This window comes from Neophocaena asiaeorientalis, unplaced genomic scaffold, assembly GCF_003031525.2.
Source record: "Neophocaena asiaeorientalis asiaeorientalis breed wild unplaced genomic scaffold, Neophocaena_asiaeorientalis_V1.1 scaffold108, whole genome shotgun sequence".
Lineage (NCBI taxonomy): Eukaryota > Metazoa > Chordata > Mammalia > Artiodactyla > Phocoenidae > Neophocaena > Neophocaena asiaeorientalis.
Genome location: NW_020173770.1, coordinates 4,392,861 through 4,409,864, shown reverse-complemented (window position 1 = coordinate 4,409,864; position 17,004 = coordinate 4,392,861). Strand labels below are relative to the sequence as shown.

Here is a 17,004-nt window from a genome sequence, read left to right as displayed (position 1 = left end):
GGGCTGAGAAGCCCCCTTTGCCCCCGGTCCAGTCAGGGTGTTCTGCCGAACGATGTGCAGCTTCGTGGACTGTCGGGTGAGGCTAAGAGGGAGAGCAGGTGTGCTGAGGTCACTCTTTTATTTTAAGCAAAGGAGAGACAACAGATGCCTTACCTGATAAGCTGTGCGTTGTCATGGGATTTGCGAGGTAGAAGCTTCATCTTTCTCCAGTCCAGAAACTCGTGGAGGCTCGTGAATGGGTCCTGACTTATGGAGCATTTGTCGATGTCATTCCACACCTCTACACCCACCAACACGATTCGAATGTTCAGCGGTCTGTAAAACTGAGGGAGACAGAAGACAGGCATCCCTGGGGGATCACGTTAATGAGAACTTACCAATGCCGAGTAGAACAGACTGGCAAGTTCTGAACGTCATTGCCGTGACATGAAAAATCTCTCTGTGCTCCCTTGTCCCCGTGGCATTAGAACTGGAGGAATATTTTCAGTGTCTGATGCAAGGTGATGTGCTAACCGGGTTCTCAAATGTGGTTGACCAATTAGATGTTAGAGTTGCCAGCCTTTTTGATGTCTGCCCTTATTTGTAGGGAAGCACACATTTCAACCGATTCACTGGTGATTTGAAATGGGCGTATAGATGTGTTATTATTGCTAAAGTCCTTACATTACAGCTAAAGACTGCCAGTTCATATCTACTGCGAGAAAAACAGTAAGTGAATTAGGGTCTTTCAGACACTCTGCCAAGTGCAGTAATTTGTTCATTTTAAGAGAAATGTTCTACCTGTGAGTTACTGAAAATGAATCTGTATTAATTTTTCAGCAAAAAATCAGATTTTGCTGACCCTGTCATATTCTGTCACCTATAACTGACCCAGAAGGTTTTAATTGAATGAACAGATCAGTATCTTTCAGGGTGATAAAGGCATGCACAGAACCCTTCTCCAGGAACTTTGAGGACCATTCTTCCCACAGCCGGTTCACCAACAGCATCATGGGAAAGGTCTGGTAAGGGAAATTCCTCTGTTTTCAGGCATACCACTCACTTCAAGTCTTCTTGCTTTTCTGCTCCCCACCCCCATCTTTCTGTGTCCTGACTTCAACCTACAGCCCTTTCTCCACAAACAGATCATCTTGGGTTGGAAGCAGGTAGAGCAACTCTTCCAATGTCTATGGGATAGTTTTGTCCCAGACGAGCTTACTACCTTGCTACCCCCATGGTATCACACAGACATGGAGACGGCTCTTTGCTCAGGGTCCAGGGGGTAAGGAAGTGGGAATCATCTGGCTGGCTGTACAGTCTTTCAAAGCCTGCAACGTGTAAGGCAGTGCGCGATGAGAACATCCTCATCTTCCGATACTCCAGGCAGCCAAGGAGAAAGATGTAGCAGCTGAAGTCAAGCTCCAGATGGGAGCAGGTCCTATTCTTCGTTGCTAGAAACCTCTGAGCCAACAAATAACAAAAATCACAGAAGCTCTGCATCTGATAGTTAAGCCCCATTCCAACGTGCTGAGCTCAAGGGCAATAAACTCCGTGAGGCTGAGCACTGACCCCGGGTTCTGACCCACAAAAGGCAGGTTCATCTTTTCCCTCGCTGATCTCTCCCCAGTCATCTGGTGAGTATTAGGTTAGCAGAAGAGTGTGACTGAAGCACAAACTACATCACAGAGTCTAAACTGATAACAGCGGTCCAAGTTGGTTTCAAGCAGATAACAATTATGGGCATTACATTAATAAGTCAATGAGACAATTATATGACCTCAATGCTGCCTTACAGCTCGTTTTTAATCAGGAATTGCTTCGCCTGTGGTATCCACTTGCGAGCTCCCAGCCCAGGCTTTCCAGGCAAAATCAAGGTCCTGGCCCCATCTGGACTCTGAGTGCACATGCCTGGTTGCTATGCTTCCCTGGAGAGCTTACCCTTTCGGCTGTGTTACAGACAAGAGTGATCAGAAGGCGGAAATGCAGGCGATCCAGTGCCGACGTCCACGCCAGCCTGCCAAGGGACATCCTCAGGGTCAGAGGCCCCGCGTGGGCCGCAGGGTCGTCATCTGTGCTGGGGACACCATGTTTTTGCCTCTAGAGAGTGTCATATGGAAGTGGTCGCTAAGGTCTGTCAAGGTCTAACTGTCGTCATTTCTCAGAGCTGGCTTGGGGGCTTACTGATCAAGGGTCTTTTCATAATAATAATGGGTTGCAGTTTCCATTTATTAGCCGTCTCAAATCACAGAACAGATTGCATATCTAGAAGCATAAAATACAGTCCCTCCTCTCAAAACCGGTGCTATGGATTAACTGTCGCATATGCTAAACTCACGTCATGTCATCACAGCAGTCCCATTGCTGCCTGTCGGGATGCTCTTCCCAGGGCTCTGCTGGTGGCTTCCCTTCGGTTCCTCCTAATAACAATGACCACAGCTAACACTTAACGAGCATTTCCAACGTCCTAGGCACAGTGCCACGCGCTTTCCAGCCCGTAGGTCTCTCAGTCCTCGCGACACTCTGCGAGTTAAGAACTATTATTATTTCCGCGTTACGGTCAAGGACGTTGAGACAAGGAGGGACCAGGTAGACCGCTCGAGACATGACTGGCATAGCCGGGTTTAAGCATAGGCAGGCTGGTGCCCAGGTTCTAAACCACTAAGTAACCCAGCCAGGTAAGGGCGAGTACTGAGATTCCCTTCCAAGATGATCCATTGCGACCCCAGGCCCAGAGAGAAGTACAACTGGAGCTTGGCAGCTGCCTGCCTAGCCTATGAATCCCAGGATGCATGTGGACACCGTCCAAGACCAGCTGAATTGAGTCACCCGTTAACATAGCCGCACAAGAATCTGGCTGTATGCTAGGCTTGGCACTGGCACAAAGAGCGAGGATTAGGATACCTTGCTCCCAAATGCTCAGAGGTCAGCGTGAGGCTCAAGGCAGGGGACACTTAGCCATTATTCCAGTAAATGCCAAGCGCGTGAACTGCCGAGAAGGGCGCAAACAGGAAGTTCAGGGGATGCTGGGCTTGAGGGCTCAAAGAAGGCTTTCTAGAAGAAGCAGATCTGAGAAAACATGGGTAGGATTACAGGGAGGTCTGCTGGGGTCCAACACGGGAATGTGCACCCCTCAGGCAACTGGTTTGAGAAGGGGGGGACGAGGACTCACACAAGAGGGGAAATACCTGAAGTTAAACTCACGGAAGATGAGTCCTTCAGAAGTAGGTCACAGAGGTGCAGCCTGAACGGATGCGCAGCTGTTGCTAACTTCGTCACGAGTAAGAAGCAGGACAGATTGGAGGGGAGAAGCCAAAGAGGCTGTCACTTAACTGGGCAGCCACACACCCTGCTGCTCCCGCCCTGCGGTATGACTGGGGCCTGGGGGAATGTCTTACTTCCCACCGTAAAGGGTTTGTCTGCCAGTACAGCACCGGACACCCTCTCCGCGTTTCACACACAGGGGAATTGCCTGAACATTTCTGAATGTCACCTCTGTCCCTAAATCACTTCTCGGACTCTCAGTCCAGGACGTGCTTCTCCCTCTTCCCTTCAAGCCAGTGCAGCCGGCCAAGCAGTTACTAGTTAAGAATAGCTAAGAAGAGCCAAGATTTCTGCAAATGAGGAAGTTGCCACTGGAACAGTCATTGTTTTTTAAGCCAAGATGCTCCCACTTGTAGTTGCAAAACTGAACTTTGGCGTACTTGCTAGAGCCCAGGGCCCATCAGTTAGTAGACTTGGGTGAACAGGACATCAAGGAGCCTGGGTACCCCAGTGGGTCTTCAGGGTCTGCTGGGGACAGACACATATGTGCGCTCAGCTTTCTTCTTGCCAGAAACACAGGAACACGCAGGCTGGTGAGCTCCACGGAGTCTGTCAGGACCTTTCTCAGATATATTGTTCTTTAATTACCAGGGCAGATTATTGACAAACCCCCAGTTACTCATTTCTGGTTTTGCAAACTGAAGCAAGATATAATACAGAATAATATGTAGAGAAACACAAACATGGAAGACCAAGCACATCACCTTAAAATAGGATTTCAGCGATTACCAGCCCGAGTTTAATATTGTTCATGGCTTCTGTTTACTGCCAAGGCCTAAGAAGTACTTGAATTCTTTGCTTTCATCTGGATGTTGTCCCATCTCACTGGAGGCGTCTGGAATGTACTCGCCCAAGGCCCCACCCAGGCCAATCAAACCAGAGTCCCTGGACTGAGACTTGGAATCAGCATTTCGAAAACAAACATATAGACAAACACACACACAAACAAACCAACAAACCTTTCCAGGGCATTCTAATGCCCAGCCCAGACTGAGAACCATGTCTGACTCCTACGGTCTCTGGCATAACCTCTGGGATCCATCTCTCACCCTCCCTGCCAGAAGGACTTGCCATTTACAAAAATTCTCCTGCATCCACTTGACTTTAGGATAAAGTTTAATTTTCAAAAAGTAGCTCTTCAAAATATATCAGCAAGCATGGGCCGCCTGGGAGTCTGACCTGCCTAAAAGTTCTGGTGGACGAGGATGGTACCATCTCAGGGTGCCATCAGCCATCCGTGTTTTTTCCCGCTTTCAGAAAGTTCCATCCAGCCATAGCCTCTCTCTGAGCACCAGGCCCTGATCTCTGACTGCTCAGGGTACCCCAGGAGACTCCCGCCCTCGCTTCTTTGGGTACGAAGCCTCTTTCACCTGTCATCCCAAACTTGGGCTCATTGGGACCCCCGCTCATCTCAGCCTCTACTTCTGCTCAGTCAAGGAGGCCTGGGATCCACAGTAAGCAGGTAGAGTCAAGGTCAAAAACTCCCGCAGGGGAGACCAGGGCTTATTCCTGGCGCTGCCTTTCAATGCTGTTTGAACATGTGCTGATTACTTAACTAGCCTCTGCAAACCTCCGCTATAAAAATGGGAATACTGGTATCCACCCAGGAGTGTCTGCAAAGCACTTAGAGCCTGGCACGTAGCAACTGCTCAGTACATTTATTAGGAACCATCCCTTCAAATGTCTCTAAATCCTCGTCTTTCTCACATCCCCACTTCCCCAGCCCCGGGTCAGATCTTCATAATTTCTGTACAATAGACGCCTACCAGCTGTATTTGTCTTTGGTAACTCCATCCTCCACACTAACTGCAGGCACAGCTGTGTGTGATCCTGTGTGTCTCCCCTGCTTAAAAACATTCACCTTGCTCTCCACTGACGGCAGAATAAAATCCCGATGGGGTCTAGATGGCTCCGCAGGGCATTCAAGGCCCAGCCACTGAATCCCCTGCAGCTTCACCTGCTCCTGCCCTAGCTGTGCACACACACAAGTGATTCTCTTCTGCATCCCCATAGCAACACACACACACACACACACACACACACACCGCTTAGTTAGATGGAGTTACTCTCCATGTCCAGACCTGTGGGGAGCAAGCCAGGCCCTCCCCGCCTGTGCTCCTGGTGAAACTTTACTCACCTTGCAAAATCGCCTCCCTGCAAAGCCTCCCTGATGCCCAGGAAGAAGCAAGTGATTCTCTTCTGCATCCCCATAGCACCTGATTGACAGCATCGACCTGGTTCCCACCATGCCGGTCCATGCTAAGTGGCTTATGGGTCTGCTTCTCTACGAAGCTGTGACCTCCCTGAACAGATGGACCACATCTGATACATTCCGAATTCTTGGTGCACACCGCTCGGTACCGCCCATAAGTCCTCGTAGAATGGAGTTGAATCTCCGGAAGGCTTTTGTTTTCATTTTCCCGAAAGCTTTGAAAACTCACTTTAAATATTATATAATAGGATTGTTTGGAAACATAGCTACCATGAAGCATCCACAAACTGCTATGTGTAAAGTGTGAGCATTTCAGAGAATCCCGGCCATGAGAGGTTCAGCAATGAGCCGGGGCCCCTTTCCTCTCCCACTGTCCTCAGAGGCAGGAGACAGGCTATTGCTAAGAGTTATGGTTACGTTCAGACGGGGGCTGCCAGCCACATAGCACGTGAGAACCACCTGGGAGCGCCTACAAAGCCTGATGTCCAGGCCCCACCCAGACACCCGAGCAGCAAGGCCTTTGAAAGCTTCCAGGCAACGCCAACATGCTCTGCGCTGATAGCCCTCAGCACCAAACAGCCCGACGCTCTCCCCGCAGGGTCTGTCGCTGAAGGCAGGTGGCGTACGTAGATTAGATGGTTCCACCTCCTTGCGAACAGGTCGCATAAGGAGCATTGGCGAGCAAATACACCTGGGTCAGAGCAGACTTTCAGGATCTCTTCCAGCTCTGAAATCACCTTTGCAAAGGTGAGCTCCCTCCCGAGTTCTCGGTGAGGAATTTTCTGACAGCCGATTGAGCCGAAAGCCGATTTCTGTGTCCTGGGACTGTGGAGCCCGTGGGTCCCTTATCAGTGAGAGCTCACCCTCAGGGGGCCTGTGGGACCTGCCCAGGGAGACCTGAAAAGAGGCCTGCTTGGAGCTCTCAAGAGGGTCAGATGCACCCTATTGGGATTCTGGATCTAACTGGGGAGGTCAAAACGCCTTCCTGGCCAGAAGAGAGCCTGGCGGGAGATGGATGCCAAGGCCACCGAGGTCCAGACAGCGTGGGGTGGCATCTCCTGTAGCTGCTCCAGGTCCCAAGAATTCTCAGAAGAAGGGGAAGTTGGGTACCAGCCCAGGACCGGAGGCAGAACCCGACCTTCCTAAGTCAGATAGGATGTGTTTCATTCCCTCCACCTCATTCCCAAACATTTACATGCTGTGAGTGATCTAATTACCCCCAAAGAACTTACCTTGTCAACGTGATTAGCGATCTCTATTAATCGTTGTTTGACTTTTTCCAGGTCTTTTCCTTGCCTCTGAAACTTAATAATTTTAAATGTTAGCATTAACAATGGCTAGACTATCAATCAAATCTCATCTTCCCAGCTCCTGGAAATGTGGTCTCAGGCTCTGCAAATCCCCCAGGGCCCTCCCTGGTTTATGGTGAAGTGAGCTCCCATCCTGCCCAGTAATTTCCCCATCCAGGGACTTTCTGAAACTCCCTGAAATTCACCCAAGCCAAGTGCTCAGAAGACAGTAACTTTTGTGAATTTTCCAGCCTCATAAATGATGGAGGCAGTGACATGTTTTGGCATCGAGAAAACAGACACAACCAGAAGGCCGTCCAAAGCCATTCTTCATATCATCAACTTGATTTTAACTTCCTCCGAAATCTCCTTTATATTTGTTTTTAAAAAATTAAAGAGTGAAAGTAATAGAAGCGCATGGCAACAAGTCAAACAATACAGAGAATGGATAAAAAGTTAATAAATTCCCACTTCTCCCGGCTAATCTGAACTTCCAGAGTGGGAACAGTTGCCTGTGAAATTGTCAAATCTGTTTCATTCATATGCGTTGAGCCAGTCTGGGAGAAAATGTCACCTAATTCATAATAGGTAGTAGAGGCAAGAAAAGGACACAGGGAAGATAATCTAAAAAATAATTAAAAATTAATTAAAAGAAAAAAAAACTAATACAGCATCAAGCCCTACTTTGGAAGGTAGGGTTTTTCTGCTGTGTCTACAGCCTTGATTCATTCATTCATTTTGGTTTAGGACATATCGGACATGTTTAAACTAAACTTTTCTCAAAAGTGTTTTAGAATACATTCTAAAACCATCTGCCATTTCCCACAAATAACTCTCCCTGTTTGGAGAGCTTAGCTACATGCAGTCCTTGCTAATATTTTATAATACCAGATACATTTTTAATATGTTATACTTTATAATATCAGGAAACCACTTTTTTCAATGGGTTGTATACAATGCTTTTAAGACCTCATGGAAAATGAGGTTAAATAAAGCAAGTAATAACTTGCTAAACATTTTCTTTCGCCTTTTTTCTTTTTTAAACCAACCAAGAAATTTCAGAAAGTTCTTACCTCTCGGTTGTCTGCCACAATAACGAGCTCTACATACTTGGTCGTCTTGAGGGTCTCTCTTTTTTGCTGCCAAAAGTAAACATGGGTTTAATTTCCCTGACTGCCTCTCTGGGGCTTCCCGAACACTGTCAATGTCTCTCGACTCAAGCACTTGAATTAGGGCCCCACCCCGCCCTACTGACATCACTGGCTCCCACACCTCTGTCCCACCTAGAAGTTCACCTCCAACCCCCAAAACCTCTGTAAAACCTTCTCAACGTGAGCGGCCACTTTCCATTTCCATCTGGGAAATCCTTAAAAAGGAATCTAACCTTTCTGCTGAATCACTGATTATAGGATCAGAACAAGTTGAGATCATTATTAAACAAAACACATATGTAAACAAGCAAAACCAAAGCTCTCTCTGGAACAGGAGCCAATGAACTCTTCATTTCGGGCTGGATGTAGCACATTTCAAGATCACTACAGAAGATGATGGAATCAGGGTCTCACGGGTGTTCCCTTTGCCTTTGTGGTCTAGTTTTGTGATGTGGGAAAAGCCGATATATAAAGCGAATATATTTTGAGCAGGAACTGCATAGCCCTTCTGGGGAAACACTGAGTAGTCCATTCCAGGGAGCTGATTTCTGCAGGTGATCATTTTAAAATCTGGTTAGAAGCAAAGGAAGAATAGGGAACAGCCAGGCGGATAAATGGGGAACAGAGCCAGGCGAGAAGAAGGTGCTAGGAGGAAAACCAGAACGGAACAAGAGAAACAGAATAGGAAGAAACAGTGTCAAGGAAAAAAAAAAAAAAAAAGACTGAAACATGCCACGGGAGAAAAAGGATTGGTAGGAGTGCAATAGTTGAGGAGAAGACAGAGATTGTATATCAAGGGGTAGGGGCTAAAGATGATGCAGAGAGCCCAATAGGAACTCCCTCCCAAATCAAGGCAGCCTCTGAAGTGGGTGACATTTTAATCATGTGTCTTCAAAAAACATCTGTACTCTTCCATGAATTACTGGGAGAATCCCAAAGGCACTTTCAGGAGAAAAAAAAGCAAGTCGTGGAGGGTGGTCTCAAGAAGCAAACATTAAAAACAAAAAACAAAGCCTTCAGTTTCTGCAATAAAATGCAGTCGGAGGAAATGAGGGTTGAACTGGTCTCGGTCCTCATAACTGATATCACTGCTGTGGGAGTTAACTACACACACTGCTTAATGTTGAAAACTTGCATGTTATAACCACGCTTTCAGACAAAAGCAAAAATGACCAAGGCATGCTTTGAATCAGCTTTCCAGTCACATAGTCCTGAGGGAAACATCTTTTATAAAACAAATCCCCATCAGTCCGCGATCTTCCAAACAGATTTTTACAGGAAAAATGTTTGTATCATAGCAGTGTTCCTCCTTGCGGCCCAGCTTTGCTGATTCATGAATTTAGGTATCCCTAAAGAAATCTGGAAACCTTATGGAGGAAGGAAAAATAAAGCACCATGAAAGGTATAATTTCTCATACTTTTACAACGTTACAAGGGACAAAAGTTAAGCTTTGTAACTATACGTTGTAGGCATGCTTTACGGTGAAAACGACATACACACAGAGGAAAGAAGATTAGCCCCAGTGGTACCCACTGGTTTATGCAAAATGAGACACCTTCTCGAAGTGTGAAGATCTTGTCCCTTCTCCTTATTCAGGTTTGGAAAGCAGAAGCCTCTTTTCCCCCCCATAATTCCCTGATTTACCGTTAACAGATTCAGCTCATCTTACAGAAGAAAATATAGCTCTCTTAAAGAAAAAATAAACTAGCCTCCCATTGAAAAACTCATAGGGAGAGCCCTGGTTGTTCAGATGTTTACACCTTTCAGACTGCAAAGGGGTGAAATAAATGACCAGGGGATATTTCCAAATGGCCTTGGATCATCATTTAGAAAATACACAATTCCAGATAATGAAAACAAACACATGAACCCAATTTTCCTGTCTCTGCAGTTTTCAGAGAAGTCCAAATTTTCTCATGAATGCAGAGAATTGCTAGCTCAGAGAGAAACTTAACCACATAATAATAGAAAGCCATGGGGGAGTGGCTGGCTCATGGCCGCAAAGGTTCCTTCTTCCCTCAGCTGCACACACAGAGAGGCTTAAATTACCTCCACATGATTTCCACCTATCTGGGCTATCCGGTTTAAAAAAATCATATTTAAAATGTTTGATATACAGAGCAACACTTGAAACTGGTTGCTTGATTGAATTTTCATTTTGGGGGCGTGACGATAAACAAAAGCCGTTCCCCAAACAGATAAGAGTATATAAGCCTCTGAGAATGGCCCAACCATTCTCTACTCCGAGGTGCAGACCGAGGGGTTCTTCGAGTCTTGCGCAAGCGGGAAGCTGTTCCTGGGCCTCTCAAAGTCATCACAGCCAAGTTCTCAGGGAGAATGACCCCTACACATGTTACAACAAGAACCCTGGCATCGGGAACTTAACTCAACCCGAGTCAGAAAACAAGTCGAGATGAGGGTGACAATAAATTCTCATTGCAACTCTCTCTTCCTATGGGCCAGGTCCCTGAAACAGTACAAGTCCTGAGGCTGGGGAGAGCTTGGAGTGTCATAGCAGTGGGCAGGATGGCTATCGTCTGATGAGTGAGGGAAAAGTGTGGATGAGATGTGGCTGAAGATGGAGACAGAGGACAGGGGCCATGGCGAGGAGGCTGGCCGGTAATCTAATTATCGGAGAGCAGTGGGGGACCCTTGAATGTGAGGTTCTTTACACATCACTCTGGCTGCTGGGAGGAGAATGGATTATTGGAGGACCATAGGGGAAGTGGAGGGCGCAGGTGAGCGCTGGTGACAGTTTGAGGCTGTAAGGATGGAGACAGGCAAACAGATTCAAGTTGGATGTTTTAAGCAAACGACAACAACAACAAAACAGTAACAGTGGAACCAGGACCATTTCCATAGACGGTAAGATCAGCAAATTTGATGAATCAGAAGTTTGGTTTAACTTCCTCTGAGTAAAGAAAGATCCTTGTTGGCTCAAGCCAGGCTCCGTGCCTTGCCTCTAAGGCCACTTTATGAATATGTATGAACTGAGTCCTGGTCTCTGCTGTGAAAGGTCATCTCTACCATCCTTACCGACGATTTGCATGGGGACCAAGCACACAGATCATGTCTGCGTGGGGTACAGCCTCTGAGGTCTGGCTAATAACACGGGCTGCAGAACAGCAAACAAACGAGACAAATGCTAGAAGAATGGGCTGAATCTGGTGAACTGAATGTTAATGGGGACAGATGCAAAGTACTGAAATTGAGTCTAAAACGCCAGTGGCAGAAGTGAGAGCTGTTATTTACTCATCTAGAGTTTCAGTCGATACAAGAGTCAACAGGAATCCACACCTGGATATTTTGGAACCTCGGTTCACACTGAGAGATGCTCAGAGCTCAGGGCCAAGGAAGCAATAACAGTGCTGGCTCTGTTATCCACCAAGATTGAAGAACGACCAAGGCAGTAAAGGAACTTGGTATGTATGGCCTCTTAGAGGAGGTACAGAGGTGAGGGTGCTTATATTAGAGAAAAGTTAAACATGTCTGCTCTAATTAACACGTTTTCCAGTAGTTCTGGCCAGTTCCAGATATTCAACTACTACTAGACTCTACAGAAAATACACAGTACCGTTAATACTACTCCCACCATCACTACTGTGACTTCTGTTAAACCAATATGGCAGCCTGTCTAGAAACCCAAAAGCAACAGCCCTGGTCCATTTCAGAGTGGCTGCCTTTGAGGAAACTACGGGGTCTCCCTGACCAGATGTCCTATTTGAACTGAGTAGCCCAAGCAAACATGGCTTTCTAGAGAAGGCACTGACTTTTACATTTGACTCCTAATTATCCATACTAGTGGAGGGGAACAATAGCACAGATAATCCCTGGAGAGCATAATTCAAAAATAATTTACATTTGCCTTCGGGATGTATTATGTGATTTTTCTCCAGCAGCAGATTTGTGGCCTTCACCTTCTTTAGAGTCTGCTCAGGCTTCTGTTAAAATTCGTTTGCATTTTTGAAGGAACAGCTGATGGACAGGGAGGGATCAGTCACAGGAGGGCTGAGTGGCCGGGGTGCTGCAGGCTGGACTTGAAAAGCTGCAGAGGAGGGAACCGGCGAGGAAGCCCTGGGACTGCAGGCACCCTTCCAGAAGCAACTCGGGTTCTCACTAAAATCTAATGTAAAGCCTTGTAAAAATGACAAACAATAGCTCAAGCTTATCTTATAGCCAGTGCATACCCCGAGTGCAGATTTATTCCTGCTGCTCGTCGAAGAAAAACACACACATCTGCTGAAAAATCTCAGTCTGCAGCCAATCTGTGCAATAGTTAACATTTAGTAGGGGCAGAAAAGTGCTGGGAAAAAGCAAATGCAGTTGCGGCAGTGCATAAACTAGATGGGTTCGATGCAGCTACACTGAGTTTTGAGTGTAAATAAAGGCAGTGTTAAGTCTGGCAGGTAAGGGGCACAGAGCATGAGTATTTCCCTTTCATATTTCCCAAAGGAACTGCCCCAAACTGTCTTGTGTATAATTTCAATTCTCACATATTCCACTTACTTGAAAATTGTGTTTTGTATTGTTTTCACAATATAGATGTGCTTTAAGTCAGAGACCTTTTCTCTTCCGTAAAAACAATCCCGACTATTTCTAGAGAGGAATATTGAGAACGTCGTTGAAGCGCATGCAATGCCTCCCCTTTACAACGTAAAGGTTCATTTACACTTGCATACGCATGGTTAACAAAACAACATTGTTATTCAGGTTTTCTCCATCTCTCTACACGTCAAAATGACTGGAGATTACTGTGCCAATCCTAGTTCTAGGGAGCCGTAAGCTTAGGTAAAGAATTAAAATATGGCTGGCAAGGCCTGACCAAGTCAGGACTGACTTCCAAATGAGATGGCAAACATATCTGAGTGCCGTTTAAACTGTCAAGTTATAAATCGCACAAGGTGGATAACGTGTGATCAACAAGGTACTCAAATCAAGACGCCTGGAAAACAAAATGCAAATGTTCTACTTGTTTATGACTGTGAAAGCTACGGCCTCATCACATCTTATCTGAGGTCTGGAATCAAAGGCAAGAGTAAGCGTGAAACAAATATGCCCTGGGACCACAGAGGCCGGTCTTTGGGATTCCATCTCTTAAATCTGTCACTCTAAGATGGCTCAGGGGAGGAGAGCAGGAAGAAGATTCTGTCAAGCTGTTGCTGATGGTGGAGGTGGGGGCACTTTTCAAGTCCTTTTCTCCGGGATTGAGATTCAGTCCCACTACTGAGTGTCAACGTCAAAGTCAGCCACAGTGCCTGACGGGGTGTGATGGGGAAAAACAAGAAAAAAAGAGGTTGCCAGCACCTGCTGCAGAAAACCTTGGGAGGATGTTAACAAACAGAGGAAGTTAGGGTCATATAGGTGGAATCAGGATGGAAAGAATGAATGTAAAGTTAAAATGAAAAGTCCTAAAGCAGTTCAGTTAAAAGCAGGTTAGGGGAACACACACCTCTCCACAGGTAGGAGGAAAATTTTAAGAAGGAGAAGAAATCGCTTAGGATAACGTTTACTGTCTGAATTGAGAAAAATGATTAGGAATAAAAAGAGGCACAATATTTACGAAGGGTTGAGTGGTAAGCTGTAACGCTCAAATTAAAGTCAGGAAGGACAAAGGGTGTCAAATGGAACCTTGAAAACATGTCCCCAGACCATCAAATGTAAGCACATCGTTAAGTGACATCATATCTAGGAATTCTTCATTTCTTGTCAACAGAAGAACAGGAAAGATAGAGATGAAAAATCAGGAAGTCGTTGATAACCTCCTATCAGGTTGTAGTCTTTTGAGTTCAGGGCCTCCAGCCAGATGTGGCTACCCTCACTCCTTTTTAAGAGTTCTGCTGCGGTCTGTGGAGCCCACGTGATACTGATGTAAAAGGGTCAGGCAGCCATTCGGGGTGCAGGTGTCCTGGTGCTGCACCAGGGGGGGACCTCTTAGTCGGGGGGGACATCTGTGGTCCAGACTCCATTAGGGCAGCTACTCTCTCCAGTCCTGCGGCAGAAGGGAAGACCTGTGATGAGCAGACCCAGGGGCAGGTGGCCAGGAAGCAGAGACCCCTCGAGGGAAGTGGGACAGGCGCCCCCTAGTATGGACTGGGGGTAAACACCACCCCTCAGCCACACTGCTGGACCAAGACCCAGGGCAGGCGAGTGGGCAGTGGCAGGGAATGCTGTGCAAATCCTAATGAAGACCCTAATTATAGGGTCTTATTATGAAGACCCTAATTTTGAAGACCCTAATTTTGCATTGGCAAAACCTCCATATTGTCTGTCTCTTCCTGTAGAAGGGAGAGCTGCCCAAGGGTGTGGCGGTTCCGGTTCAGTTCTGTGTACCACGGAGGGCCCCAACGGTGGGGCAGACTCCTGGGTCTAGGCCCAGAAGGTTCTCACCGGAGTCGTGATTTTGTATCCTCTGAGCTCAACTCTACCTAGCATAGGTTAATGAGTCTGAGGCTGACGTTTAATACAACGATGAAGCTTTCAGTATCTGATTATGTTCTGCCCATATCATAGCAACCACCTCCAGATAAACTGGGTAATAACTCCATCCCTCAGACACAAATGGCAAAGTTTCTCCAGACGGCCTAGCAGTGGGTGTCCCTAGCTGGAGCCCCCAGCTCCCCAGAGACACCACGTGGGGTTTCCCTCCTACCCTTCTTGTCCAAGTCTGGGAGGGCGGTGGGAGCCTGTCATGCATAGCGAGGCCCGTTGTGTTTGATCCACAGGATCCCCAGGTGCTCTGCAGGTTCTCCACTGGGAAGAGTTTGTATCTGTTGGTTTCATTTTTCATTGGCTCCAAAATGTAGGTTTTATTTTCGAATGTAATAAGTCCCCTGTTGAAAAAGAAAGAAGAAAAATTATGTAACTTTTAAGGGCAGTTTCTTGTTCATGGCTAAAACCCAGTTCTTATTCAGAGAATCAAAGGAGAAATACCAATTTATTTATATTCTCAGGTCTGAATTAGAAAGGACATTCCTGTACCATATGTTTGCATTGATTTATTTTTGCAAATCTTTTGAAAACCGAGTCTGCGAAGTTTTTTTGTTTCAAATATTTTATGGTAAAGAATCGACTGTGTTTAGTCTTTACGTTTTTCGTTTGCTTGTGTTTTACTTCTCAAGGATATACTGCTGGGGAGAAGAGTTGAGAGAAAAGATGTTTCATCCGCCTAGGAAATAACTAGATCTGGATTAGCAGACATGATTCAGGAGGGAAATCTTTTTTTTTTTTTTTAAAGGAAAATTCCTACACCTGAATTATTCATCCTGATCAACTAAATTTCCTAAATAGTTGAAAGGATTCTGAAATACGGTTAAGTATAAACCTATGTTTTTCTCGAACTTACGGTTATCAAAGGCTAAGGGAGTGGGAGGGATAAACTAGGAGTTTGGGATTCGCAGATATACACTACTATATACAGTACAGATAAACGACAAGGTCCTACTGCATAGAACAGGGAACTATATTCATTATCTTGTAATAACCTATAATGGAAAAGAATCTGAAAAATAACATATATATAATACATATAATTTATACATATATTTACATAAAACCAAATCACTTTGCTGTACACCAGAAACTAACACAACATTGTAAATCAACTATACTTCCAAAAAAAAGAATTAAAGAAGAGTATGCTTTTTTTGTATTTTACTTAGTTAATTTGTGGGAGTACTGGGCATATAACCTGAGAAAACCATAATTCACAAAGAGTCATGTACCACGATGTTCATTGCAGCATTACTAAAAATAGCCAGGACATGGAAGCAACCTAAGTGTCCATCGACAGATGAATGGATAAAGAAGATGTGGCACATATATACAGTGGAATATTACTCAGCCATAAAAAGAAACGAAATTGAGCTATTTGTAATGAGGTGGATGGACCTAGAGTCTGTCATACAGAGTGAAGTAAGTCAGAAAGAGAAAGACAAATACCGTATGCTAACACATATATATGGAATTTAAGAAGAAAAATTTCATGAAGAACCTAGGGGTAAGACAGGAATAAAGACACAGACCTACTAGAGAACGGACTTGAGGATATGGGGAGGGGGAAGGGTGAGCTGTGACAAAGCGAGAGAGAGGCATGGACATATATACACTACCAAACGTAAGGTGGATAGCTGGTGGGAAGCAGCCGCATAGCACGGGAGATCAGCTCAGTGCTTTGTGACCACCTAGAGGGCTGGGATAGGGAGAGTGGGAGGGAGACGCAAGAGGGAGGGGATATGGGGATATATGTATACGTATAGCTGATTGACTTTGTTATACAGCAGCAACTAACACAACAATGTAAAGCAATTATATTCCAATAAAGATTAAAAAAAAAAAAGGACACATTTGCTAAATATTTTAACTTGCAGAGACAGAGGTGGCCTTATGCCATGGATCCCAAGGCATGTCTGACCTTCTGGAGCAGGACAGAGCTCCAGGAGGCTGTGTCCTCCTTCCTGGAAATGAGCCATGTCAGTTTCTTTAAGTGATGGGGGAACATCGGCCTACACACTGGTTTTCCTTTCTCTTTTCCAATGTGGAATAAGAAGTACTTTAACTTAAAAAGGCTCTTCCTGATGTTGAAATCAGTTTTTTCTTTAGAGAAATGAGAACTTGGGTAACAGTAAACTAGCAGCTCCGAGAGTTCCCACACATCTAGCAACTTCTGTTATTGATCAAGTAGACCGCAATCATAAATGCATACAATTTTCAAGCAAAATTCATCTGATTGTAAATAGATGCTTCTAACACAGTGACTCAACCTTTTTTGAGACATGAACCTCCTTATACTCTCCCCAGAAGAATTCCCATCTATGTAGATCCACAGTATTTTGCAGAAAATTTCAGGAGATTCAGGACTATGGATGAGGTCCGTGGGCTCCAGGTTTTAGGGCATCAGTTCCAAGGATTTAAGAAATAGCTTAGGACTTCCCTGGTGGCGCAGTGGTTGAGAGTCCGCCTGCTGATGCAGGGCACATGGGTTCGTATCCCGGTCCAGGAAGATCCCACATGCCGCGGAGCGGCTGGGCCCGTGAGCCATGGCCGCTGAGCCTG

The 17,004-nt window shown here is 45.8% G+C and overlaps 1 protein-coding gene across 1 annotated transcript in view; it reads right to left on the bottom strand.

Annotated features, from left to right (window-relative positions):
- The window catches only part of ADAM12 (ADAM metallopeptidase domain 12), a 317,443-nt gene that overhangs the window by 90,892 nt on the left and 209,547 nt on the right, over window positions 1-17,004 (bottom strand). Inside the window, exons 5-8 of the mRNA XM_024751588.1 lie at window positions 14,603-14,783; window positions 7,875-7,940; window positions 6,745-6,816; window positions 154-323 (exon numbers count right to left, since the gene is read on the bottom strand). Of these exons, the coding sequence (XP_024607356.1) occupies window positions 154-323; window positions 6,745-6,816; window positions 7,875-7,940; window positions 14,603-14,740 (446 nt within the window). The 5' untranslated portion in view covers window positions 14,741-14,783. The remainder of the gene's footprint in view (window positions 1-153; window positions 324-6,744; window positions 6,817-7,874; window positions 7,941-14,602; window positions 14,784-17,004) is intronic.